The sequence below is a fragment of the Hemicordylus capensis genome, chromosome 3 (assembly GCF_027244095.1).
Source record: "Hemicordylus capensis ecotype Gifberg chromosome 3, rHemCap1.1.pri, whole genome shotgun sequence".
NCBI lineage: Eukaryota > Metazoa > Chordata > Lepidosauria > Squamata > Cordylidae > Hemicordylus > Hemicordylus capensis.
The window spans coordinates 27,332,873-27,358,961 of record NC_069659.1 but is presented as its reverse complement, the minus strand read 5'-3'; the positions used below and the strand labels follow the sequence as shown (position 1 = coordinate 27,358,961).

The following is a 26,089-nucleotide window of genomic DNA, read 5'->3' as shown; positions in this document are numbered from 1 at the left end:
CTAGAGATGAAACACAGCTAATAATGCTTCACTTTGTAATGGGGTGATGTCATGACCTGGTAGTAACCAGTTGTGTGATTAAGGGTGAAGGAGGCAAGACATCCAGCCTCTTGCTCCTCCCACCATTTGGAGTTCACCACTGCCACCAAGTGGAAGTCTTTTTCCCCTGGCTGCCTCCTCCAAAAGCTCACAGTATCTTTGAGTCTCCAACAATTACTCAGGTAGAGTGGTATGGCAAGTAAGCATTGGATGGGAAACAGAACTCAAGAGACCCCAAAGGTCTTGACCAAAGTTATGTCTTTATTTTAAAACACACACACACACACACACACACACACACACCCCAATTCAATATATATTCTTAGAAATTGTTTTATGAATGTGTGTTTTTAAAAAAAACAACACACCACCATATGAGCAAACAAATAAAGTAGGATAAATGCACCCAGCTACACAGTGTCCCCAAGCAGTCTCACAAGTTCCTAGTCCCTTTCGCTACTTTCCCCTTCAACTTTCTTCTTCTTGCAACAATTCCTTGCCCCCACATCTCCATGCCTGGTACACAAAAAAGCACATAAGTTATTTGACAGAAAGAGCCACTACTTTCTTAGCTAATCAAATAATTGGCTGGTGGCAAGAAGAAGAAAAAATTACCCCCACCCCCAGCAATGTGGGCCTAACTAAGGCTGGGAGAGAGACTTATCCCTTTAGAATCTTTTGAGCAACACATTCTGGCTCAGAGCTTTGAACCAGGGCATGCTGATTCCTGCTCATCTTCACCATGCCTGTGCCTTTTGTGGCCTTCACCCAAACAAACCTCCCAGTCTTGAAGCCCAGGAAGCAGATATGGTGTTGAAGCCCAGGAAGCAGTGTTGAAGCCCAGGAAGCAGATATGGGTGCAAACCACATCCTTCAGCCATGAAGCTTCTAAGGACAGGTTAACTACCCACCTGGTTTAAATAGCCCAAGGATGCACACTATTGCAAATCCACCCCAACATTCTGCAAAGGCCAGCGAAGGCTAGCCTTACTTAACCTTGCCCCTACAACCCATCCAAATATTCCTGGAGTCTCCGCTTCAGGTCTAGCCAATAGTAGATGCAACCAGAAGCAGACAGGTGGATTCCATCCAGCCAAAATAACTCAGGGTGGGAAAAGTTGACCTGAGGGTGACAAATAAATGCCCCTCCCAAGACCAGCACCTCCTTGCCTATAACCCAATTGATTTTTTGCCTGGCCCTTTTGAATCCCTTCAAATTTTGGACCCCCTTCCAAACTCTGCATTGTAGTAGATCAACCCACAGGATAACTGTATCAGGGATCCAAGTCCAGATCATCGGGGATCCAAGCCCGGGTCAAAGTCCTTATCTAGTCAGAGGGCCACCTCCAGCCTCAAAGGCAGAATGCCTCTGAGTACCAGTTGTAGGGGAGTAACAGCAGGAGAGAGGGCATGCCCTCAACTCCTGCTGTAGGCTTCCAGTGGCATCTGGTGGGCCACTGTGAGAAACAGGATTCTGGACTAGATGGGCCTTGGGCCCGATCCAGCAGGGCTGTTCTTATGTTCAAAATCATATTTCACCTGCTGCATCAAGGAAATGCTAGTTCTTTGACTGATTGATTGGTTGATTGATTGATTGATTGATTGATTAAGTGCCATCAAGTTGGTATCGACTCTTAGCGACCACATAGACAGATTCTCTCCAGGATGTGAGAATCGTTCTTTGAGCCAGGTCATTTTCACCCAAATGAACCAACAACAACCGCAGTGGGGCGCTAAATGCCAGAAACTCACTAACCATTGGTAAGAGGTGGCCCCAAAGCATACCCCTCCTACCCAACCAATAAATTGAGAGACAGTCGCTCGGACCCAGCTGGATACCCAACTGTGTGGTGCTGGTCTGTGGGCCCAGGAAATGATCGAATGACCACAGATAAGAGTATGCTGAGGAGCCGCTGCTCAACCTGCACCTGCAGAATGAACAATAGGGAATCAATGCACATAATGCTTAATTCCCCAAAAGCCAATGGAGACCTACACAGTCCACAGCTGAACCTGTGTCACCGGACTCCCAGCAGCGTGAATGAACAGGCAACCACTGGTATCTGGGTGTAATGCCACATATTCCATCAGCACTCAAACTGGACGCAAAGCTCGGTCAGTAGCTCAGCAACCCATTGAAGCTGTACCTCCTGGCCCTTGCCATGCTGATCAGTTTTGGACCTGTGCAGGAAAAGCTTAACAGCCTCCAAATTGCCAAACTGCAGAATCTATCCACAGGCTGGCTGCGAGGTCATACCTCAGAGGTCTGAAACATGCTGAAATGGGCCACCAAAATGGAGGCTTTAAACATAGCAACCTCCCACAGTGGAAATCACAACATAGGGAGAGCGCTTAGGATGGACCGTAGCATGTTCAGGCATGAGCGATCTCTGTGCATCTGGTGCAGCTGGGCAAACTTGGCTCCATCCTTCTAACATCCCCCTAATTCAGAAATCGGCAGTGGAATTGAGCTAACCCTGTACTTTAGCCTTAAATGGCAGGGTGTACACATACCCTGCTAGGGTGCTGGTGGTAGTCCAACCTGTTGACTTGAGCTGTACCAAGAACTGCACGATATATTCTGGAGGAATCAGCCAAATCTGCCCCAGACCTACCTGTTGCTGAATGGCATAGAAAGCTGCCTCTTTGGAAGCATAGCTAGCTTTGGTGCAAGGGGCTAGTGATGCATCGATTGTCCTATGTACCTTTAAATGCCAAGGCTCTAGATTGACTCCAGGGCGCTTTCCAGATTAGACCCTGCAATGGGGGTCACGGGCGGCGTATCCCTGAAGTGTGCTTCCACATATCCTGTCTTGTGACATCGCAGTCCCTACGCTGGCAGCAGGGTGCCATTCAGATTTCCAATGCCTTCTTTCAAATTCAATCGCTGCGATATAATGCTATAACATTGTATATCCGGTAGGGATGTGCAAAAAAATTTCGGGCACAGATCAATCTGTGCCCGAAATGAGCAATGAAAAAAAATCTCTTTTGCAATCATAGAATGAGAATTCACACCTCAGAAGTTTTTCTGGATGTTATTCCCTTGTTTTCTGAGGTGTGAATTCTCATTCTATGATTGCAAAAGAGATTTTTTTTCAATTAAACAACTCTTGACCCCACTCTCAATTTTTCACACTCTCACTTACTATGAATATGATGAATGAATGAATCAATCTAGCACACCTTATGAAGAAAAACCTCAGAAATTCACCAAAATTCAGCCCTCTGCCCAATCACTCTGAAATTGGGGACAGGTGGTAGCCTCCACCCATTAGGCACTATCTACTAGCCCACCCCACTCTTTTGGGGCAAATCCACTTTCTGCCCCCAATCTGCCCCAAAGACACCAATACTTCAAAAATTTCCAAAAAATCAGCCCTCTGCCCAATCCCCCTGAAATTGGGGTGGTAGCCTCCAACCATTAGGCACTACCACCCCACCCCACTCTTTTGGGGCAGATCCACTTTCTGCCCCCAAACTGCCCCAAAGACACAAAAACTTCAAAAATTCCCAAAAAATCAGCCCTTTGTCCAATCCCCCTGAAATTGGTGTGGTACCCTCCCCCCATTGGGCACTACTACCCCACCCCACTCTTCTGCCCCTGGCCCCACTTTCTGCCCCAATCTGCCCCAATCTGCCCCAAAGACACAAAAACTTCAGAAATTCCCCCAAAATCAGCCCTTTTCCGAATCCCCCTGAAATTGGGGTGGTAGCCTGAACCCATTAGGCACTACCACCCCACCCCACTGTTTTCCCCCAGATCCCATGCTATGCCCCCGAACTGCCCCAAAGTCACTAAAAATTCAGAAATTCCCCAAAAATCAGCCCTTTGCCCAATCCCCCTGAAATTGGGGTGGTAGCTTCCACCCATTGGGCACTACCACCCCACCCCAATATTTTGCCCCTGGGCCCCTTTCCCCCCCAAATCAATTCAGATTCGGATTAAATCCAAATCTGAACCGAATCAAGGGTGATTCGGGTGGCCCAGATTCGGGCGCAAAACAGAACAGGGGTGATTCAGTTCGGGTCCCGAACCGAATCACCGAAAATCCGAATTGCACACCCCAGATATCCGGCATAAAATGTTGCTGGTTTTTCATGTTGTCAGTTTTTGCTAGACTGCTCCCCCTGCTGGGTGCTTTGCTATTTACGTTTTGAATGCGGTTTGCCTGAACTGAAGCATTTTACCGCTGTTGAGTGGCTAAACTGGAAAGCGCCTAGAAGTGCCTCCGGCTCCAACATTGCATCTGGAGCAAGTTCCCTGAAGCACCCTACCTGAAAGAGAGATAGGGCATCAGGTATCTCATTCTGCAATCTGGGGACATGGTAGGCCAGAAGCAGAATGTTAAACTGAGGCCATTGCAAAGCATTTGCAATGCACACACCAGACCCATAACTCTGGGCAAATAGGATGTTTGTGTATTGATAATGTGGGCCAATGCCTGATTATCACACCAAAAATGAACTGTGGATTTACCAAATTCCACAGCCCAAAGGTGTACAGCTACTACTATGGGAAACAGCTGAAGGAATGTCAAATCCCTGGTGATGTCACTGTCATACCAGTGTAAAGGCTACTTGGCAGCGGCCCAATGGTCCTGAAAGTAGACATTGAAACCCATGCCCCCTGTAGCATCAGAATGAACTTGAAGCTCAGCTTCAAATAATTGCTCATCTCTCCAAAATGACACCCTGTTATAGTCATAGAAAAAGTGGCCCCACACTGCCAAATTTGACTGATCACTTGAATCCTATGATGAAGCTGTTTGATCCCAATGGACATGTCAAAAATGTGCCACAAAAATGTAAATGTAGACACGATGACCCTACGTGCAATGTCCAGGTGACCTAAAAGCACCTGCAAGTCCCTGAGCATAATCTTTTTCACCTAAAGAATGTCTTGAATCATTGATCTCAGAGTGGCCAGCTTCTTAACTGCTAGCCAGCTGCAACTGGCAACAGAATCGAGCTCAATCCCCAACCAGGGTACTGGACCTTCAGGAAGGGGAACCCCAGGGGGAACCCCAGCTCAGTGATTAGTTCCACAAATTGGGCTAGCAGAAAACAGCAGTGCCCGGAAATACCAGTGCCTACAAACAAACAAACAAATCATCAAAGCGATGTGCCATAGATTCAAGCCTCGCCTTTTTCACCTCCTGAGAACCCACTCGAGGAACATGTTAAACTTTTCAAACACAGCACAAGAGACAGAGCAGCCCATGGGCAATGCCAGGTCAACATGATAGCAGCCATTAAAAATAAACCCCAGCAAATCAAAGTCCCCTGGATAGACAGGGAGGAGTTGAAAGGCAGAACATCACACTTTGCTAAGAGAGCCCCTGTTCCACAACGTCGGGCAATGTGCACTGCATTGTCCAACGAAGTGTAATGCACTGAGCACAAGCCTTCCGGAATGCCAACATTAACCAATGAACCCTTTGGAAAGGACAAGTGATGTATAAGATGATACTTACTGCCCAGGGACCATCTTAGGGACACTCCTAGCTAGGATACTGCTTGTATCTGAATTCATATTAAAAGTGACACTGGGTATAGACCCCTCAAATGCATGATACAGATAGGAAGTTTACTGCTGTACCTGTGTTCCACATAATATGCAGATAACTGTGTGTACAGATCTGTACCTGTGTACACTGTACACTCATTGCACAAATGTTGAACATAATGTGTGAATGGGCCTATGGTCGCCTGACTAACTGAAGAATAGAGTGCAGTGGAAAACAGTACAGTTGCAGCAATAGCAAATCATTAACTCTCTGCCTAAAACTAATGAAAACTCTCAAGTTGCTGTCCTTTCACCTCTTAAAGATTTAGCCTTTTTCCTCTACCAACCCAGTCCTATGTCAGCTTACAGTAACTGATTTGCACAGACACCTGTACATATATCCAGAAACAATTCTGATAATGATCATGCATTCATAATTTTTCAGTCATTGTGTCTTTGGAATGCTTTCCCGGTCGGCCTCCCTCCCCAGTCTCCATCAATCAACACCCTCATGTAACACTCTAAGGGCCATAGCATCCAATCTGTAAATCCAAAATAATTCTGATACAGCTTTTGTGTTCACTGATCCATACCTGAATAGATCTACTGGTCATCCCCATGTATAATCAAGGGCACTTAATGGCTTATATCACCCACCAACCCTTTATGCTACAAGTTAAAAAGTCACGGATCTCTTATTCCTTATTGTCCAGTGGATTGAGGAAAGCTTTCATCTTACAGCAACATGGACAAATGTTGCAATTCCCACACGGAAAGTGATCTGTTACTCTATTTCCATCTCGAGCACCCATAAGAACATAAGAACATAAGAACAGCCCTGCTGGATCAGGCCCAAGGCCCATCTAGTCCAGCATCCTGTTTCGCACAGTGGCCCACCAGATGCCGCTGGAAGCCACAGTCAGGAGTTGAGGGCGTGCCCTCTCTCCTGCCGTTACTCCCCTGCAACTGGTACTGAGAGGCACCCTGCCCTTGAGGCTGGAGGTGGCCCACAGCCCTCCGACTAGTAGCCATTGATAGACCTCTCCTCCATGAAGTCATCCAAACCCCTCTTAAAGCCATCCAGGTTGTTGGCTGTCACCACATCCTGAGGCAGAGAGTTCCACAAGTGGATCATGCGTTGTGTGAAAAAGTACTTCCGTTTGTTGGTCCTAGACCTCCTGGCAATCAATTTCATGGAGTGACCCCTAGTTCTAGTGTTGTATGAGAGGGAAAAGAATCTCTATCTCTCTCACTACTTTCTCCACACCATGCATGATTTTATAGACCTCTATAGACCATTCCTATATTGCCCTTTCCCCTAAGTAAGCTATGAAATCTCTCAGATTCCAAAACAGTTTGGGAAAAAGAGGAGCCTAAAAACAACTAAGAATATTCTGCAATATATGCCATTGTTTTTGAAACATCTCTTTCACATGCTACAAATGTTTATCAAATCATTAAAGATATCATTCTATCATTTCCTTGCTTTGTACTTTCAAGCTTTAAAAGCTCCATCCTATTGGTATTTACAGCCTTATAAAGAGCCTTTTTAATCCCTATGGGGTAACCTCTTTCTTGTTATTGTGTCTTCAACAGTTCTGCCTGTATGTTGTGTAAATGACACCAATGTACTTGAGTTTCCCTGAAGTCTTAGCATATGAGAAAATAGAAGATTTTTCTTGAGATTTTAAGGGTGATAATGATCAGACTGAAGGAAGTCATTTTTCTGTATACCTTTGTACTCCACCTGCCCTCTGATGTAAAAACTGCCACATTCAAATAATGCATCTTTTTCTCATTATGTGTCAAACAAAATGTAATCGTCTCATGCTGGGAATTGAGAAATCACCCACATTCTCAAAGATCCTGCACAGAGCCTTTCCAGACCATAAAGATGTCATTCAAATATCTTTTATATGCTGCAATGCAATTTATGTGTTTCCTTTATTCAATAGGTAAGGATGTGTAAATTGATTCAGGTACAAAATGATTTGAATCTAGCTGATTTGGGTGATTTGTAGACAGAACAAATCACCCCTGTGCTCAATCACCCAGATTTGGACCTGAAAAAATTTGGGGATTCGGACCTCCATTTTGTGACCAAAGTGGGTTGGGTGGTAGTGCCCAATGGGTGGAAGCTACCTCCCAAATTTAAAAGAAATTGGGCAAAGGGATGATTTTAAAAGAATTTCTGAAGTTCACATGTCTTTAAGCTTTTCCCCATAGGGAATAATAGATATTTCAGCAGCCTTAATTAGAACTCCACTTGGGGGGCACCAGGGTGGCCCAGAGTGGGTTGTGGTGGGTGGCAGTGCCCAATGGGTAGAAGGAAGCTACCACTCAGATTTCAAAGAAATTGGGCAAAGGGATGATTTTTAACAATTTTTTGGTGTGTCTTTGTGGCAGATTTGGGGCAGAAAAGGGGTTCCTGGGGCAGAAGAGTGGGTCGGGTGGCAGTGTCCCAATGGGTGCCTGTTTCCACCCAGATTTCAAAGAAATTGGTGAATGGTGTGATATTTAATTTTTTTTTTTGAAGTTTTAAGCTTTTAAGTTATAAGCTTTAAGCTTCCCCCCCCATAGGCCCCATAACTCCACTTGGGGGGGCACCAGGGTGGCCCAGAGTGGGTTGTGGTGTAGTGCACATAGGGTGCCAACCAATTACCATGGGGTAATGGTTTTGTTGTTTTCAATGTTTGGGGTATTCTGAGTAGATTATTTGGTGGGGAATGAGAGTGGATTCTCAGTTCATTCAGCATTTTGCGCTAAAGATGATGAATGAACATTTTTGTTCATTCATAATCTTCTTTGGTGCAAAATGATGAATGAACTTAGAAATAACTATTGTTTCTATAACCCTTGGCAGGTGGGGCAAGTCTTGTGAGAACTCAGGCCGAGATCTCATGTGAGTTGCCTCCAATCCTGCTATGACTCACTGTCTTCAAGTGTTGGCATGCTGCTAACCTGAGGGGCCAGGCAGATGCTCCCTGGCCACAGCAAGTGGCCACCTCCAGGGCTGCATGGCTGGGAGGGACTGACACCAGCCACACTGGAAGGGTAGGTTTCTGATTGTCAGCCCGATTTCTCGTGGCGGCCTGTGGCCCGTCGGGGGATCCCCAACAAAATGACAAGCCTTTCCATAATGCCTGAACTTCTAAATCTGTAAATGCACTCTTAGATAAATTCACTATCATGCTATCTTCAGCATCTTTCCCCTGTATTGTCCTCTGCTGTGCGCCTGTGCCTCTTCCCATAACTTACATACCTTATGGAATCTAAAAGAAGAGTCCTCCCTCCATCTTCTATGACACTATGACTTGATCCACTAATATTGCTAATCTCTTCAGCCTCTTGGTCCATAACTAGAGTCAAATAAAATGATACTGATGTACTGATGGTCACGGTTCTGATGGTCATGGTTCTTCCCACATGGATAATACAATCTGTTCATAATCCTTTAAATCCCTCCAAAAATGCTGAAACTTCTGTTTCTTAAGCTTATCCATTGTTCCCATAGCTCCTTAACTAATCTTTCAGCTGTCTCCTAGTATTTTCTGTCACCTGTTTTTGTCATTCTTCCTTTAACTTTTGACTTCCCATCCTAATACATCTATTCTAGAAGTTTAAATAAGCAAGAATACCAAATCCACAGAATATTTACTGAGGATGACATACCACTTACACTTAAACTTTTCAAGAGGAAACTTCCCTGGGTCCTTCAGCACTATAAGACCTCTGGGTATTTTGTGAACTCTACAATAATCTCCTAAAGCTTCAGAATGAGTTTTCAACCTCATAAGTTTGGTACAAAGCCTCTTGTACTTCTCCCATCCCATATTATGCCCTATATTAAATTTATCCGTATCAAAAAAATAAAAATGTGTCTAAAATATTGGTGATTTGTTCTTCAATATAGATTAGGGATATGCACGAATCAATTTTTTTGATTCAATTTGTATCCAAATTGAATCACTCCCAATTTGTTTTGGGTCCAAATCTGGCCAGCTAGCACAAGGGTGATTTGTTTTGTCTACAAATCTCCTGAAACAGGTAGATTGGAGTACAAATCATTTTGTACCCAAATTGATTTGCACAGACAGCAGGCACAGGCAGTGATTCTTTCAGCAGCAGGAAGGGGGTGGGGGAAAAGTTCTTCTCTTTTTTTCAGTCAGGAAAACAGGAACAAAAAGCAGAGAATCCACTCCAGACAGCAGGCAAACAAGGCAAAGCAAAGCTTCTCTGGTTCTCTCTCTCTCTTCCCACAAGGCATCTCACTCATAGGAACATAGGAAACTGCCATATACTGAGTCAGACCATTGGTCTATCTAACTCAGTATTGTCTTCACAGACTGGCAGCGACTTCTCCAAGGTTGCAGGCAGGAATCTTTCCCAGCCCTATCTTGGAGAAGCCAGGGAGGGAACTTGAAACCTTCTGCTCTTCCCAGAGCGGCTTCATCCCCTGAGGGGAATATCTTGCAGTGCTCACACATCAAGTCTCCCATTCTGATGCAACCAGGGCAGACCCTGCTTAGCTATGGGGACAAGTCATGCTTGCTACCACAAGATCAGCTCTCCTCCCAAGGCAGAAAGGCAGAATGGTGGCTTACTGCCTCCTATCCTTCCTTAGAATTCCCCCCACCCTTGTCCCTTCTTTGATCCTTCCCCTAGTCAATGCATGGTGAGTAATCCCTGGCAACACAAGATTTGAATAGAAATGAGCCAATCTGGAACTGGGGGGGAATCGTAACGTAAGCCAATCGTTGCACACTGTAAGTCACCAATCTGAAGCTTGGGAGGGCAGGATTTTCAAAATGTTTCCCTGACACAAAATGGAGACAGCAAGAGAGATTGCCACAAAATGGAGGTCTGAATCTACAAATTTTTCAGGTCCAAAATTTGTGTGATTTGTTTTGGACCCAAATCTGGCCAGCTAGAGCAGGGGCAATTTCTTTTGTCCACAAATCGCCCCAAACAGGTAGATCTGGGTACAAATCATTTTGTACCCCAATCGATTTGCACATCCCTAATACAGATGTTTCAAGCTGTACTATTTCCCCAACCATTTTACTCCATAGCATCAGTCACAAAATTATGTGGAGACAATCAGTATTATGCTTAAAAAAAAAACAGAGTTGCACAAACCTGCAGACTTTAGTTTGTGAATATATATATATTGGGCCCCTGATGTAGATCTTATGTAGTTGATACTTATTACTCATTACTGAATATGTAATTGGGACACTGATGACATCTCTGAAGACATCAGTGTCCCACACATTGAATATATATTTATATTTATATAAATATCGTTATATGCATATAATTCCATCCTAGTTCTGAGTGTTGTGTTAGGTACCAGCCTAAGATCTTTTTTGTTCACCCAAGCTGTATATGATTAATTGATTTTTGTTGCTGTTTTATAATGTCCTACTTCAGAACATAACTGTTCAAATCTAGGCTTAATATAGTTATTGACATTGGCATGATGGTGTGAATCCATGTCAAGGCAGGGAATCCAGATTCATCTTGGACCATGAACCACTTTGCCTTGGAATCATACAATCATGCTAGTGTTGGGAAATGACCTTAAACCTAGGTTTGAATGATGGTGTGAACCAGGCCAGGAGTGTTTTAATGCTGACATTCATTTTGCTTGATTTTTTTTAAAATGTAATTTGCCTTGAATTTTGTTTTAAATTATGGTAGTGCTTATAGTCCAAATAAATAAATAAAAACAAAATAAATAAGTCAGTCAGTAAGTCCATTCATAAATTATGACTGGAGATCAGGATGGTTTCTTGCTGTGAAATACTACATTCTAGAACACCCTCCACAGAACAGACAAGAAGCCAGTGTTAGACAGGGAATCCTTCCATTTTTCCCTGCTCTCATTGTGCTGCAGCCTGCCACCCCCTGGATTTTCCACCCATTCACGCCTTCTCTTTGGTCTGTTAAGTAGCTATCTGATTAGAGTTATTTTGCACGAGCAGTATGCAAAATGCTGAGTGTACCTGCTCTCATCATCTGTGTTATTTCTGCAGACATCGAGGAGACTACTTGTAAGAAACCACTCATATTCTATGATATGGAAACCCTTTCCATACTAAAAAGGCTCATTGTTACATGCCGTAAGAGCATCAGATCAAGAAATATTCTAGTTGCATCTGGACTTGGTATCTTTTCCTTTGCTTGTGGAATTCTTACAGCGTCAATGGTTGGGATGGCCACAGTGGTATATCACTACCCTTTATTGAAGATAGACGATGACTCAGATGACGATATGTTCTGGGACTGATTCAGAGCTGCTCTTGGAACTGTCAACATTGATTGTAGAAGGACCATCATCTTTTGTTTCATTGCAACATCCTTTAAATGCAGTTTTGCCTTCTTTCAAGGAAGATCTCTCTTCTTTCTGCCTAGTTAACAGAGTGTACAAGGTATCAATTTGAGATTAGATATGAGGAACTCACTGCTGGATGTCAGTGCAGAGGAGATGAGGGGTGGGTGTTTCAGGGGTGTGTGTGCCAGGGAGCCCAAGGCTTGCTTGGTCCACTGAGCTGGAGGTGGCTGTGTGGGACTCGGAGACTCCTAGTGGGCTAGTGTGGTGCTTGGCCCTTTGAAGTCCTAGCAATCAAAGGAACAACAAAGGCTTTTGCAAGATCCTTGACCAAGGTGAAGCCTTTGCAAATGGTTTAATGGAGGTGAGGATTGAGGGAGTGTCCAGAAGAAGAAGGTCACTCCAAAAAGGTCACTGAACCGCCCTGAGACCTTGGGTTAGGGCGGTATAATAATGTGCTAAATAAATAAATAATAAACAAACAAACAAATAAAAAGAAGAGAGGCTTTTTGGAGAGGCTCCAAGATGTGTTCACAGAAAGAGAGACAATTCCTATTTAACATGTTTCCTCTGCCTGTGGTCTAGGGCTCATGCCTGGGTTACATCCTTCTGTGGTGTATTCCAGGAAGGAGAATGGCACCAGCAGGAAGATGAGCAGTGCATATGCAGCTGTTGCTGACTGCTTCTACAGAGAGTCTTTTTATTGTTAAAAATACAAGAAAATAGCTATCACCACTCTCAGTAAACTTCCCTTTGCCTTCTGATTTTGAGGAGAACCCTATTCTCATGGAATTCTCCCCCCTATTTTCTATTCCAGAGGGAGCTTAGGCGCGATTGTGTCTACTGCCCTGGTGAGTTCCCTATTCCAGGTTCCCACCAGGGCATTGCCAGAATCACTGGCAGGACCAACATCAAAACCCTCCAAGGCTTTTTGGAATCTTAGTGGATCCAACAGCCATCTTGGGTGGACCATCTTAATAGATCCTCAACCCCCGCAGGGCTGGGTTGTGGCTGTGAAACCAACCTTAACCAGGTAGTGGTCTGTCCATGACAATGGGAAAACCACAGGATCTCGCAGCCACGGAATATACCCCGATCCAAACAAAAGACCAAATCAAGTCTTTTAACCTGTTTAAATTTTATTAATCTTTTACTTTACATTGTATTTTTCAAATTAATGTTGTGAGCTGCCCTGCGCAGTAGTTTACTGGAGGGGCAGGGTATAAATATTTTAAATAAAATAAATCAATGAAAGCAGGGTACATACAGTATGTGCATAAGACAAGCTAGAAAGCAGGGTTCTCACACAGGGGAAGAACTCACTGTGAATACTGTTATGTGTATTTTCACCCTTAATACGACATATATTTATATACCGCTTTTCAACCAAAGTTTCCAAAGCGGTTTACAGACATACATAAATAAATAAATAAATAAATAAATAAATAAATAAATAAATAAATAAATAAATAAATAAATGGCTACCTGCCCCCAAAGGGCTCAGTTTAAGAAACGTAAGACAGCCACCAGCAACAGCCCCTGGAGGGATGCTGTGCTGGGGTAGGATGTATGAGTCACGACAAATGTGTTGAAAAACTTAATTGCTGAGAGTAAAGAAAGTACCCTCACAGAACTCCTGCTTCTGCTGAGGTATGCAGCTGCTGGTCATGTGATGGACAACTTTTAGTCAACACCCCTGGCAGACATTCAGTGGGGTATCCCAAGCAATAGACTCCATGCTCAGGATGGAACACAGGAAACCAGAAATGGGTGAATAGCTCAAGGCCGTAGCACTGCTGATTAGAAGATCCACCATATGCAGGCATCACATTCCTAAACTAAACAAATTCCTAAACTAAACTAAACACACATCCCCATCCCATTCCAGCATGTGCAATTCTTTTGGGAGAGAGGCAGAGCCCTATCTCTGCCAACCTAGGGAAATTTCAGAGCCCTGCTTCCTGAGATCCATTTGACCAGAGATGTTGGGAACTGAATCTGGGAGCTTATACATACAAAGCTGGTGCTCTGCCACAGACAAGAGGCAGTAAGAGAGCCTTACTTAGTTTTCCCCCTGGCTCTACCTGTCAATAATAAAATCATACAGGAGAGTGAGAATAATGTCACCTCCCATCCGTTAGAAATGTGATAATGAGGTCATTAGAAACGAGGTAATTCTGAGGTGTGGATTTAAAATTCCACTTTCCCTGGCCCCAGTTTTGCCTGCATACCCTGCTTACTTTTTCTTGACTGTTTCTGTGCATTCCACACCACATCACCTCAAACCTTGACCACAAGATGGTAATATCTGGAAACAGTCTTGTGAGGACTTGGCTGCAACTGGCCCGAAGACTAACCATTCCCACCAAAATAAGATCTTTAGCTTGTGTGTTTCCCCTGCTTGTGTTCCCCCTGTTAATTGAGCAAAGAGACGCCCTTTTAAAGTGGTGATTTTCTTTACTGAGCAGGGGGAGAGGAACTGGTCCTATCCAACCCCAGCACAGCATCCATCCAGTAGCTGTTTCCGGTGTCTATCTTAGGTTTCTTTTTAGATTGTGAGACCTTTGGGGACAGGGAGCCATATTCATTCATTCAGTCAGTCAGTCATTTGATTTTTATATTTTCCTGCATAAACTGTTTTGGGAACTTTGTTGAAAAGCAGTATATAAATATTCATTGTTCTTGCAGCATGGCTGGTTCCACTCCCAGTCACTGAACCCAGTGTCTTTCAAAAACAATACCAAATCTAAGTAGTGTGGGAAATAAAATTGGCAGGTAGGCATGAGGTGGGACTAAAATAGCAGACAGAGACACCAGTAAAATAGTATAAGATGTTGTTCTACTTAGAATTAATCTGCCTACTTTCCTTTCACTCTCCGTACAACTGGATAAATTTGGCTCAAATCAGTTAGGTGCTCCACAAGTTAGAACTCTTGCACCTCAAACATTTACACATATGCCATCTTGGATCAGCTTGGATGACATTATTACAAACTACACCATTGTGGTGTCCCTATGTGTCCCTACAGCTGTAGCAAATTTGGTTCAAATTGGTTAGGTGGTTCACAAGTTAGCCCAATCGCGCCTCAAATGTTTACACCATTGTTCCCTCTAACAGGGATTCCCAGATGTTGTTTACGACAACTCCCAGCATCCCCAGCTGCAATAGCCTTTGGCTGGGGATTATGAGAGTTGTAGTCAACAACATCTGGGGATTCCTGTTGGAGGGAACACTGGTTTACACATCTGCCATCTTGAATCAGGGTGGATAACATCATCACAGTCTATGCCATTGAGGTGTCCCTGTGTGTAACTCACTACAACTGTACCTAATTTGGTTCAAATTGGTTAGATAGTCCACAAGTTAGCCCACTTGTGCCTCAGATGTTCACGCATCTGCCATAGCAGATCAGGGTGGATGACATCATCACAAACTATGCTCTTGGGGCATCCCTATGTATCTCTACAGCTGTACCCAATTTGGTTCATATTGGTCCAGGCATTGTAAAGTAGATAGGGGGACACACACACATGGACACACGGAATGCCAGGTGATCTCATAAGTCAACTGGAAAGTAGGCTAAAAACAAGAACAGGTTTACTGGTCATATCACTGGGAGGATGGAGTGAGGTGAGGAGAGGAGGGTGGACTCTGCCAGCTTCCCTGACCTTTCCTGGAAAAAACCCAGCTGACTCCCCTCTACCTGAACATTCCTGCCTTGGCCAAGAGAGTTTTTCTGAACCCTCGGACCTTCTGAAGAGCAGCTTGTGTGCAGCTTGTTTTTTGCTTGATGCTAGCAAGCCCTGTTCTACCTGGGCCTTCTTCCTGATTGCTTGACTTACTTCCACGGGATCAGAAAGCTCTTGTGAGAGCAGAGATTTCTGGAGTCCTTAGGAGCATAAAAAGGAAGAAGGCACACCAGAGGCATAGTTGATAGCGTTGCCAATGAGCCACCTGTAAGTGGCCACTGAAGCCGGCTTCCAAAGGAGGTGGGCCTTCGGTGTGGGACTGATGTTGAGGGGGGAAGGTAATATTATGATGGGGTTGGAGGTCTGGATTAAAGTTTGTTAGTCTTCCTTTTATTAGGTTGTGTCAGGCCTTTTGCCGACATATATTTGGGCTCTCTTGGGAAGGGTGATGCAGTGAGTGTGTCCGGCAGCTCTGGAGCAGCTATTACGGTTGTGTAGGGGAACAGAATAACTGGTGCTGGCAGAGCAGCTGGCCATTACAGGGGAAGGGAAACTAGTAATTTAGTAATAGTTTCCACTTCCAGCTGCCCTGTCAGCTCTCAGGTCTCAAGGAGCAGTTCCAGCTACCCACAGAGCTTAGCCATGCTTCTTTGCAATGCCAGGTTGGTTCAGAATAAGACTAAAATCATCCATGACTTGATCATGGATGAGGGAGCCAACCTGGCATGTATAACTGAGACCTAGACGGGGGAGGATAGTGGCCCTGATTGGGCCAAGCTTCTCCCACCAGGATATTCTGTTGTGCAGCAGGCTAGAGGAAGTGGGAGGGAGGTTGGAGTGGCTGTGGTCCATAAGAATACCGTCTCCTTTACCAGGGCCCCTGTGAGACAATTGACTTATACTGAGTGTGTATCTTTGAGGCTGAGAACTAGGGATAGAGTAGGGATTTTGTTGGTCTACTGTCCACCCCGTTGCCCAACTGACTGCCGAACTGAGCTGATGGATTTGGTCTCAGAGTTGGTGTTGGAGTCACACAGACTTTTAGTCCTGGCAGATATCCATTTTGAGGCTGATTTGTCTGGTACGGCTCAGGAGTTCATAGCAGCCATGACAACTATGAGTCTATTCCAATTTGTTTCAAGACCAATTCATGTTGCTGGCCACACACTCAGTTTGGTCTTTTGTTTGGATCAGGGGGTTGTTCCTGTTGGAGATGGACTTCCAGTGCATCAACCTTTTTCATCAACTATCATAATGACCACTAGGGGCCTTGGGAGTAGAGATAGTGAGTAAGGGTCTCCCTGATTGTTCTACCTGTCTCTACTCTATGACCCCTGATCTGACTATTCCACACTTCCCGTGCTGAATCACAATCCTTCCTTTCCTCCTAGAGAGCAGATGGAAATATCTCTCTCTCTCCTTACCTATCCGTTATGTAGTCCTTTAGATTAGGTTTAGGTCTTTCCTATCCAAATGTATTTAACCAATAAATATTTAGTATTTAGTTCTACAAGGATCTCCACATGTTTTCTTTAAATAGCTGCAACAACTAAGCCATCCCCTGCTACCTACTCTGTAACTGGAGTGTGTGCTCATTCCTTGGTGCTCTGCTGTTTTACCTACTGAGGGTAAAAATTAACAACCTCTAACAGTTGCGTGGGTGGGGGACCCTGTGTTTTCCCCTTTGTTATGGATGGACCACTATCTGGTTATGGTTGGTTTCATGGCCACAACCCAGCCCTGCAGGAATGGTGGACCTATTAAGAAGGTCGCCCCGAGATGGCTGCTGAATCCAGTAGGATTCCAAAAAGCCTTGGAGGGTTTTAATGTTGGTGCTGCCAGTGATTCTGTCGATGCCTTGGTGGGTACCTGGAATAGGGAACTCACCAGGGCAATAGACATGATCGCTCCTAAGCGTCCCTTCCGACCTGCTTTAAACTGATCCCTTGGTATACAGAGGAGCTGCGAGGTCTGAAGCGGCAAGGTAGGTGACTGGAACACAAGTGGAGGAGAACTCAGCTCGTATTTAACGGGATGCAACAGAGCCTATTTGAAGGTTCATGCAGAAGCGGTGCATCCAACAAAAAAAAAACCCAATTCTGGTCGGCGCACATTGTGTCTGCAGGTTTGCATTCAGCAGAGTTTTCCTGGGTTTTGAGGAGTTTGATTCAGGGTCCTTCTTGTTCAAACTAGTCCCTGGAGACTATGTTCTGCTCTAACACTTTTAATGGGTTCTTTGCTGACAAAATCTCTTGTATTCAAGCAGACTTGACTGCACTGTTTTTGCAGAGTCTATTAAGGTGGTGTCCAGCAATCCCTCTTGTAACATTAGATACAAGATACATCACTTAATGGTACTAATGTACCATTAGATACATCACTTTCAATCTGTGATGCCTGAGGACATGGACAAGCTGCTTGGGGCAGTGAGGCCTACCACTTTTTCTCTGAATCCTTGCCTGACTTAGCTGCTTCGATCTAGCAGGGAAATTGTTGGAGGTGGCCTAGTTAATATCATTGACTCATCACTGAGGGAGGCTAGGGTACCTACTTGTTTGAAGGAGGCAATGATTAGACCACTTGTTAAGAAGCCTTCTCTAGATCCATCGGTGATGGGTAGTTATAGGCCAGTCACCAATCTCCCATGGTTGGGCAAGGAGATTGAGAGAGTGGTGGCTAACCAGCACCTGTTTTGGAGGAAACCAATTATCTAGACTCATTTCAAACTGGCAATAGAGCAGGCTATGGGGTTGAGATGGCCTTGATTGGCCTGATGGATGATCTTTACTAGGGAATCGACAGAGGGAGTGTGACTTTGTTGGTTCTTTTGGCTCTCTTGGAAGCGTTCAATACAATGGTATCCTTCTGGGTTGCCTGGGGGAGTGGGGATAGGAGGCACTGCTCTGCAGTGGTTCCACTCCTATCTCTCAGGCAGATTCCGGATTCCGCTTGGTGAATGTTGCTGTTCAAAATGGGAGCTATTATATGGAGTCCCTCAGGGCTCCATTCTGTCACCCATGCTTTTTAACATCTACATGAAATGGTTCGGTGAGGTCATCAGGAGAGATGGTGCAGGGTGTTATTTAATCTGTTTTTCCTTATCATCAGGAAATGCCTGCCTATGGGCAGTAATGGGCTGGATGAGGGACAACAAATTGAAGCTGCATCCAAGCAAGATGGAGGTGCTCATTGTGAGGGGGGTGGAATTGGAGTGATGAGTTAGATCTTCCTGTGCTGGATGGGGTTACACTTCCCCAGAAGGAACAGGTCCGCAGTGCTCTTGGATCCAGGCTTCACCCTGGTATCTCAGGTGGAGGCTATGGCCAGGAGCACTTACTATCATCTTTGGCTGATTTGACAGCTGTGTCCATTCCTTGAAGAGAATGAACTCAAAATGGTGGTACATCAGTATCCTCCAGGCTTGACTATTGCAATGCACACTACGTGGGGCTGCCTTTGTATGTAGTTTGGAAACTTCAGTTAGTTCATAATGCAGCAGCTAGACTGGTCTCTGGGGTAACCTGGAGAGGCCATATTTTGCCTGTTCTCAAATAGTTGCATTAGCTGCTGATAGTTTCTGGACAAAATTCAAAGTGCTGGTTATTACCTTTAAAGCCCTGAATGGCTTCGGTCCAAGTGAACTTAGAGAGTGCCTTCTTCTGTATGATCCCCATCGCACATTGAAGTCATCTGGAGATGTCCATTTCCAATTACCTCCGGTATGTCTGGAGATGACTCGGAACCAGTTCCAAGTTCCTGGCCTGTGGAATGCACTCCTGGCAGATATCTGTACTTTGGGCTCATTGCTGGCCTTCAAGAACACCCTAAAAACATACTTGTTTGGCCTGGTCTTCCAAGATATTTAAATTGTTCTTAAGTATTTTTAATTAGTTTTAAATGGCTCTGAACTGTTTTAAATTTATTTTAGCCAGTTTGTTTTTACTTGTTGTGCCCTGCCCAGAGCCTTTGGATGGGGCGGTATCAAAATGTAATAAATAAATAAATAAATAAATAAATAAATAAATAAATAGTTGCAAAAATTCAAAAAAACAGTACAGGAACAAATGATGTAAAGCTCAGTTGGCAAAAGTGGAGTTCAAAATACAAAACAAACAACCTTACTAGCCACCTCTCCCAAAGCCTAGCAGGTTCCAGTAGGATCCGCTTCCTCACTGCTACCTTTTCTGCCAGTTTCAGCCCTACCCTACCTTGCTGGTGTTCCAATCTTCCAGTTCACACAACACTCAGCAGCGCATGCGCGCGCACACACACACACACACACACAACTCTTCTCTCCCATAGCCCTTCTATTCCTGGCTGCTCAATCCTCCATTTTAATCCAACTCCAAAGGAATACATTTACCAGTCAAGGAGTTTCTTCCCTCAGGAAGACAGAACCTTCTGACTCTGCCTGGAGAAAATCAATCACAACACTTTGTAACTTTCCCTTCAAAACTCTGCAGCGGACAATTTTTACCTCAGACTTGACTCTTAGAGGTTGCTTCCTTTTAACCCCTGCAGAGCCTGGAGGGGACTGAGAACAAACTAAACAGCCCATAAAACATAATGAAAAGTAGTGATTCCATCACAAGACTCCTATCCAATCCTCGATGGCCTGTTGAATTGAGAACAAAGTCTTCCTTTTCCTCTTTAGCATTACTCTATTGACCAGAATCTAAGATGAGGGTTTCCCCCATTTCTTTCCTATTAAATATGGGGGTGGGGGGTTCATCTTAGATTCAGAATCCTCTTTCTTTTGAGTAAATACAGGTATAACCTGTATTTATCTTTTAATGCACCCTCTTAAATTCAATGTTGCCTTCTATTTGGATAAATATGGCAAATCCTTCCCAAATGGACAAATATAACATGGAGGTATGGGTGCATCATCCCCGAGATCAGGACAGAAACAGCTGGATGCTTTCCTAGTTTGTTGCATTACAACTTGTACCAAACCAGCTTATATTTATTTTCCGTGCCAACTTCAAGCTAAGACTTTACATTTTTCCAGGAATCTAGTGTTGATATTTTAAATACGCTTGTCTGTCTCCTAGTTCTCCTTCTTGTTCTTTATGGATTCCAGCAACAATGCAACAATCCAGTGGGTTTCAAACATGTTGTATACATTTTGAAAATGAAGATTTATAGGGGGGACCATAGTAACTAGGAGTAATAATACTGTATTTACCACTCATTGACTGGACTGTCCCCCCTCCCCATCTCACTTTTTAAATCTTTCCCCAATGAAGAGCAGCTGTGGAAGAAACATATTGTGATAATATTGTAGCATTTTAGTTTTAATAAATCTGTTTGCGTGTTGTGAGTTTCTGTCACACATGTGTTCTGTCTATGAACTAGTGCAGTCCCCCCCCCTCCCCGATTCACATCCGGAGCCTGCACTTAAAATATATGAAAATCAACATTGGCTCCCCACAGCACAATGATCCTACAATGTCATTTTTAGGAATTTCAGGTGCAACGGGTTTCATGAACTTTTGCCCACTGATTTTTAAGGCCCACTTCATCCCATGACCCACCTGAAAGGGCTGTGCAACTCTGAGGGACATGTTTTCGAATGGCACAGAGGACTTCCTGGGGAAGAAGAGGGAGTCAACATTTGTTACGTCTCACCTGCACTGGTACAGTTAGTTGGGAAATTCTGTTAGGCTGCTCTCTTGCTGCATCAGTGCATCCTTGCTTTGTATGTCTGCCATTTACTGCAGACCAAGCTCCACTGAAAACAGTGAGATTTACTTCTTAGTTTAAAACAACAACAACAACGACAATGACATAGGATTGTGCTGTTAGAGTAACTAATGTGTGATTGCCTGATACAGAGGCGCTGGGAGCGGGGGATATTCTCCACAAAACTAGTCAACTAGTCAAATTTCATGTCTACCCTTAAAGCCAGTTTTTCTCCAACAGTGAGAAAGAAGGATTTGGGCATGTGATTCCATGATGTCATTAAGAATAATAGCAATAGTGGCAGAGTGGCGATTACATGCAGCTGAGTGTGCACGGAGCCTCCTCTGCCTCTGCTGCCAGCAAGAACAGACCTTAGGCTTGGCCACAAGCCCCAAGCATGTGTCCCTTTTTAACATGTGGTGTGCTGCGTGGTATGTCAGCCATCGTCATAATCAAACGTCTGAGAAAAGAGGGAAATCTAAGTTTGAAACCAGAAGTAAAATAGTGGTCATGGTAAAAGTGTTTCTGGGAGGCAATTCCATCAGTAGGGTACTAATACATGAAATGGCTTGTCCGCAGTTTTCATCTTGCTCCCCCCAAATAAAAAGACCCATGAAGTAGGGTTTCCAGTGATGAGTGGTGAGGGTAACATGGGAGCAAGAGGTATTTTAGATCATCTCTAAAGACTTAAGCTCTTTCTGGCAATTTAATAGTACAAAAACATTGGCCTGGGTTATTCTATGCATATTTTAATTATATGTAAGGTTATCACATTCCTCTCTGAGTACAGTCTGCTTTCTGCAGTATGCACTGAGCTAAATTCAATTAAAATCAATGGTACAATAGCTCTCTATTGGGTGCTGTGGTATTAAGAGAGATGCAAACATTTTTTGCAGCAACTAAAGCTCCCAAACACATACCAGCAAATTGCTCATCTTGAACTACAGAAATATTCAGAATCAGTCTTGGTATAGATGGAAGCTCATCAGCAACACGCTAATGTTTTTGTAACATGTATGCAAACTTTATCTGCATCTCCATTGACTTGACAGTAGTGGTTTGAATTTGCTCCAATGAATGTGGTCAAGAAAACAAGTTACAAAGTGGTTTACCTAAGCAGGGCTACAGACAGAGGTTGGACTGGTCACTCATGTCCCGCTCACGTGTTCAGGAATGTATGGGGTAGGGGAGGCCACACACCCTGCATGTATTTATTATTTATTTATTTACACAGTCAGACAGGTGTTATTGACTGGTTTGTTTTATCCAGACATCGAATCCTTCCCAACGACCTGGGATGGCTGAATTTTATTATCAGTGTTGTTGCTGTTATTATAGATATTGTCGCAGAATATAGGCTGTTCCCAGTAAAGTTGCTTTTTGTAATTGGCTGGTGGTGATTTCTGTGGCCCCTATGGTGTTGAGGTGCTCTTCAAGTTGTTTTATTATTATTTCTTGTTTACACAGTCAGACAGGTGTTATTGACTGGTTTGTTTTATCCAGACATCGAGTCCTTCCCAAGTATTATTATTATTATTATTATTAATATTATTATAATAAAAATTGTATACCACCTTTCATTAAAACAATCCCAAGGTGGTTTAAAATTAAAAGCAAGACAATAAAAATGACACAATTAAAATATTAAGCTAAAATATAAAACAAATCTGACTAAAAAGATTTAAAATACAAGCATAAAAACTCTACAAAATACAAAGAAGCGGCAGCAGAGATAATTATTTAAAAGCCTGAGTTAAAAGCCAATATTTAACATGCTTTCTAAAAACTGTGATGGAGACCGAGGAGCGAATAGTCACCGGGAGAGCATTCCAGAGTCTGGGGGCAGCAACAAAGAAAGTCCTGTCCCGCATGCACGACAACTGAGCCTCCCTCATCATCAGCACCCGGAGCCGAGCCCCCACAGATGACCTCATCAAGTGGCCAGCAACCCTTGGGAGCAGGCGGTCCCTCAGGTATCCCGGGCCCAAACTGTTAGGGGCTTTAAAGGTCAAAACCAGCACCTTGGATTGGACCTGGAAACAAACTGGTAGCCAGTGCAGCTCTTTCAAAATGGGTGTGATGAGCTCCCATTAGGCAGCTCCAGATAAAACCCTAGCTGCCGCATTTTGCACTAGCTGCAGTTTCCAGATATTCTTCAAGGGCAGCTCCACGGAGACCACATTACAGTAATCCAGCCATGACGTGACTAAGGCATGGGTAACCGTGGCCAGATCTGCCTTCTCGGGAAAGGGACGCAGCTAGTGCACTAGCCAAAGCCATGCAGAGTCACCCCTACAATGTAATGACACATGCAGGGGTGTGGCTCACACCTAGAAAGGCTACCGCTCACTTCCCAGCTGGCTCTGTTGTCAGCAGCACATTTTCTTCATTCTCTCCTTGCAAGGAGCAAATATCCAGCCAAAAACGAATTCACCTGGGAATGGGACTGGCCAGGGTTGACATAACATAAGAACATAAGATCACCCCTACTGGATCAGGCACAAGGCCTATCTAGTCCAGCATCCTGTTTCACACAGTGGCCCACCAGATGTCTCTGGGGAGCCCACAGGCAGGAGGTATGTGCATGCCCTCTTTCCTGCTGTTGCTCCCCTGCAACTGGTATTGAGAGGCATCATGCCTTTGAGGCTGGAGATGGCCCACAGCCATCAGACTAGTAGCCATTGATAGACCTGTCCTCGATGAATCTATCTAAGTCCCTTTTAAAGCCATCCAAGCTGGTGGCCATCACCACATCCCATGGCAAGGAATTCCATAGATTATGTGCTGTGTGAAAAAGTACTTCCACTTTTTGGTCCTAAATTTCCCAACCTTCAGTTTCATGGGGTGACCTCTAGTTCTAGTGTTGTGAGAGAGGGAGAAAAATTTCTCCCTGTCTCCACTCTCCACTCCATGCATAATTTTATACACTTCCATCATGTCTCCCCTTAGTCACCTCTTCCAAGGTAAAGAGCCCCAGATGCTGTAGCTTTGCCTCATAAGGAAGGTGCTCCAGGCACCTGATCATTTTGGTTGCCCCCTTCTGCACCTTTTCCAGTTCTACGATGTCCTTCTTAAGATACGGTGACCAAAGCTGCACACAGAACTCCAGATCTGGCTGTGCCATAGATTTGTATGAGGGCTTTATAATATTTGCATGTTTATTTTCAATCCCCTTCCTAATGATTCCTAGCAAGGAATTAGCCTTTTTCACCGCTGTGAGTTTGGGGTGAGGGGTGAGCCAGGCAGCTCCCAGGAGCTGGGCATCTGGGTTATTTGATCTGGGCACCTGGGGTGTCATCAGTTCATGGGCTCCTGTTTCCCCTCCATACATTTCGGAATGAGTGTAGGGGAGTAGAATGAGTGAACAGTCATACTTCTAGCTATAGATACATATGTTACTGAAGTCACAGATGTGATGTAAGACTGAACACAGCAATGGTTCTACAGCACTTGGCACATTCAGAGTGCCAGAGGTGAATGATTAATAACAATAGTCATAATAATAAACTCCTACTGTTTCTAACAAAAGTAAGTAGATCCTCGAGCTGTTCACGGGGGCTGAAATTAATCTTCAGAGAAAAGGTAGCCTGGATAGGAAGAATAGCTCTACTTCAGCCACAGGGACTCTGTTTCTTGGATGGGAAAACATTAGAATCTACACATTAGGCTGCCATTCTCTTGTGCCATTCCCTGAAGCACTAATAGAGAGAAATGAAAGGCCTTAGAAAGTGTAAACAAGCTCTCTGGACAGAGAAATGCAATAATCAGGTTTACCCAAAATAAATAAACCAGTGCACTTGAAACACAAAGACAAGTCCTTGAACCTGCCACGAACTTTTATAAAACATTACTTGGGTCTCTGAATTTCTTTCTAGTGCTCTCTACTAGGAACTTTGTTTTAATACATCAGAACCTTTTGTGACGACTGCTTTAGGGACACAAGAAGCTGCCTTGGTCCATCTAGACCAGAACTGGTCCATCTAGTTCAGTATTGTAAATGCTGAGTGGCAGTGGCTCTCCAGAGCTTCAAGCAGGATGGTTTCTCAGCCCTAAACTGGAGATGCCAGGGACTTTCTACATGCAAAGCAGATACCTGCAGGGCCTAGAGGAATCGCTGCCACTGCACCGCCGCAGGTAAGGGGCCTAGAGCACCTTCCTTATGAGGCAAGGCTACAACATCTGGGGCTATTTAGTTTAGAAAAAAGACGACTGCGGGGAGACATGATAGAGGTCTATAAAATCATGCAGGGTGTGGAGAAAGTGGATAGAGAGGAATTCTCCTCCCTCTCACATGACATTAGAACCAGGGGTTATCCCATGAAATTGATTGCTGGGAAATTTAGGACCAGCAACCAGGAAGTATTTTCCCCCACACAATACATAATCAACTTGTGGAATTCTCTGCCACAAGATGCGGTGACAGCCAACAACCTGGATGGCTTTAAGAGGGGCTTGAATAACTCCATGGAGGAGAGGTCTATCAATGGCTACTAGTCGGAGGGCTATAGGCCACCTCCAGCCTCCAAGACAGGATGCCTCTGAGTACCAGTTACAGGGGAGTAATGGCAGGAGAGAGGGCATGCCCTCAACTCCTGCTGTAGGCTTTCAGTGGCATCTGGTGGGCCACTGTGTGAAACAAGATGCTGGACTAGATGGGCCCTGGGCCTGTTCCAGCTGGGCTGTTCTTATGTTCTTATGGTGCCCTCTCATCCACTCAACCTTTCAACTTGCTTTCCTCCCTTTTAAAGGTGCCAGGATGTGCTGTGAATTGCTCTTCAAATCATGATTCATCCACATCCCTCCCTATTACCTTAGAGGTCAGAGAGCTGTCC

At 44.3% G+C, this 26,089-nt stretch overlaps 1 protein-coding gene across 1 annotated transcript in view; it reads left to right on the top strand.

The window, feature by feature from the left end:
* Nucleotides 1-11,939, top strand: part of LOC128352329 (leucine-rich repeat-containing protein 52-like) — a 38,428-nt gene extending 26,489 nt beyond the window's left edge. The window contains exon 2 of the mRNA XM_053312834.1: nucleotides 11,587-11,939. Coding sequence (XP_053168809.1) covers nucleotides 11,587-11,840 — 254 coding nt within the window. The 3' untranslated portion in view covers nucleotides 11,841-11,939. The remainder of the gene's footprint in view (nucleotides 1-11,586) is intronic.
* The last annotated feature ends 14,150 nt before the right edge of the window (nucleotides 11,940-26,089 follow it).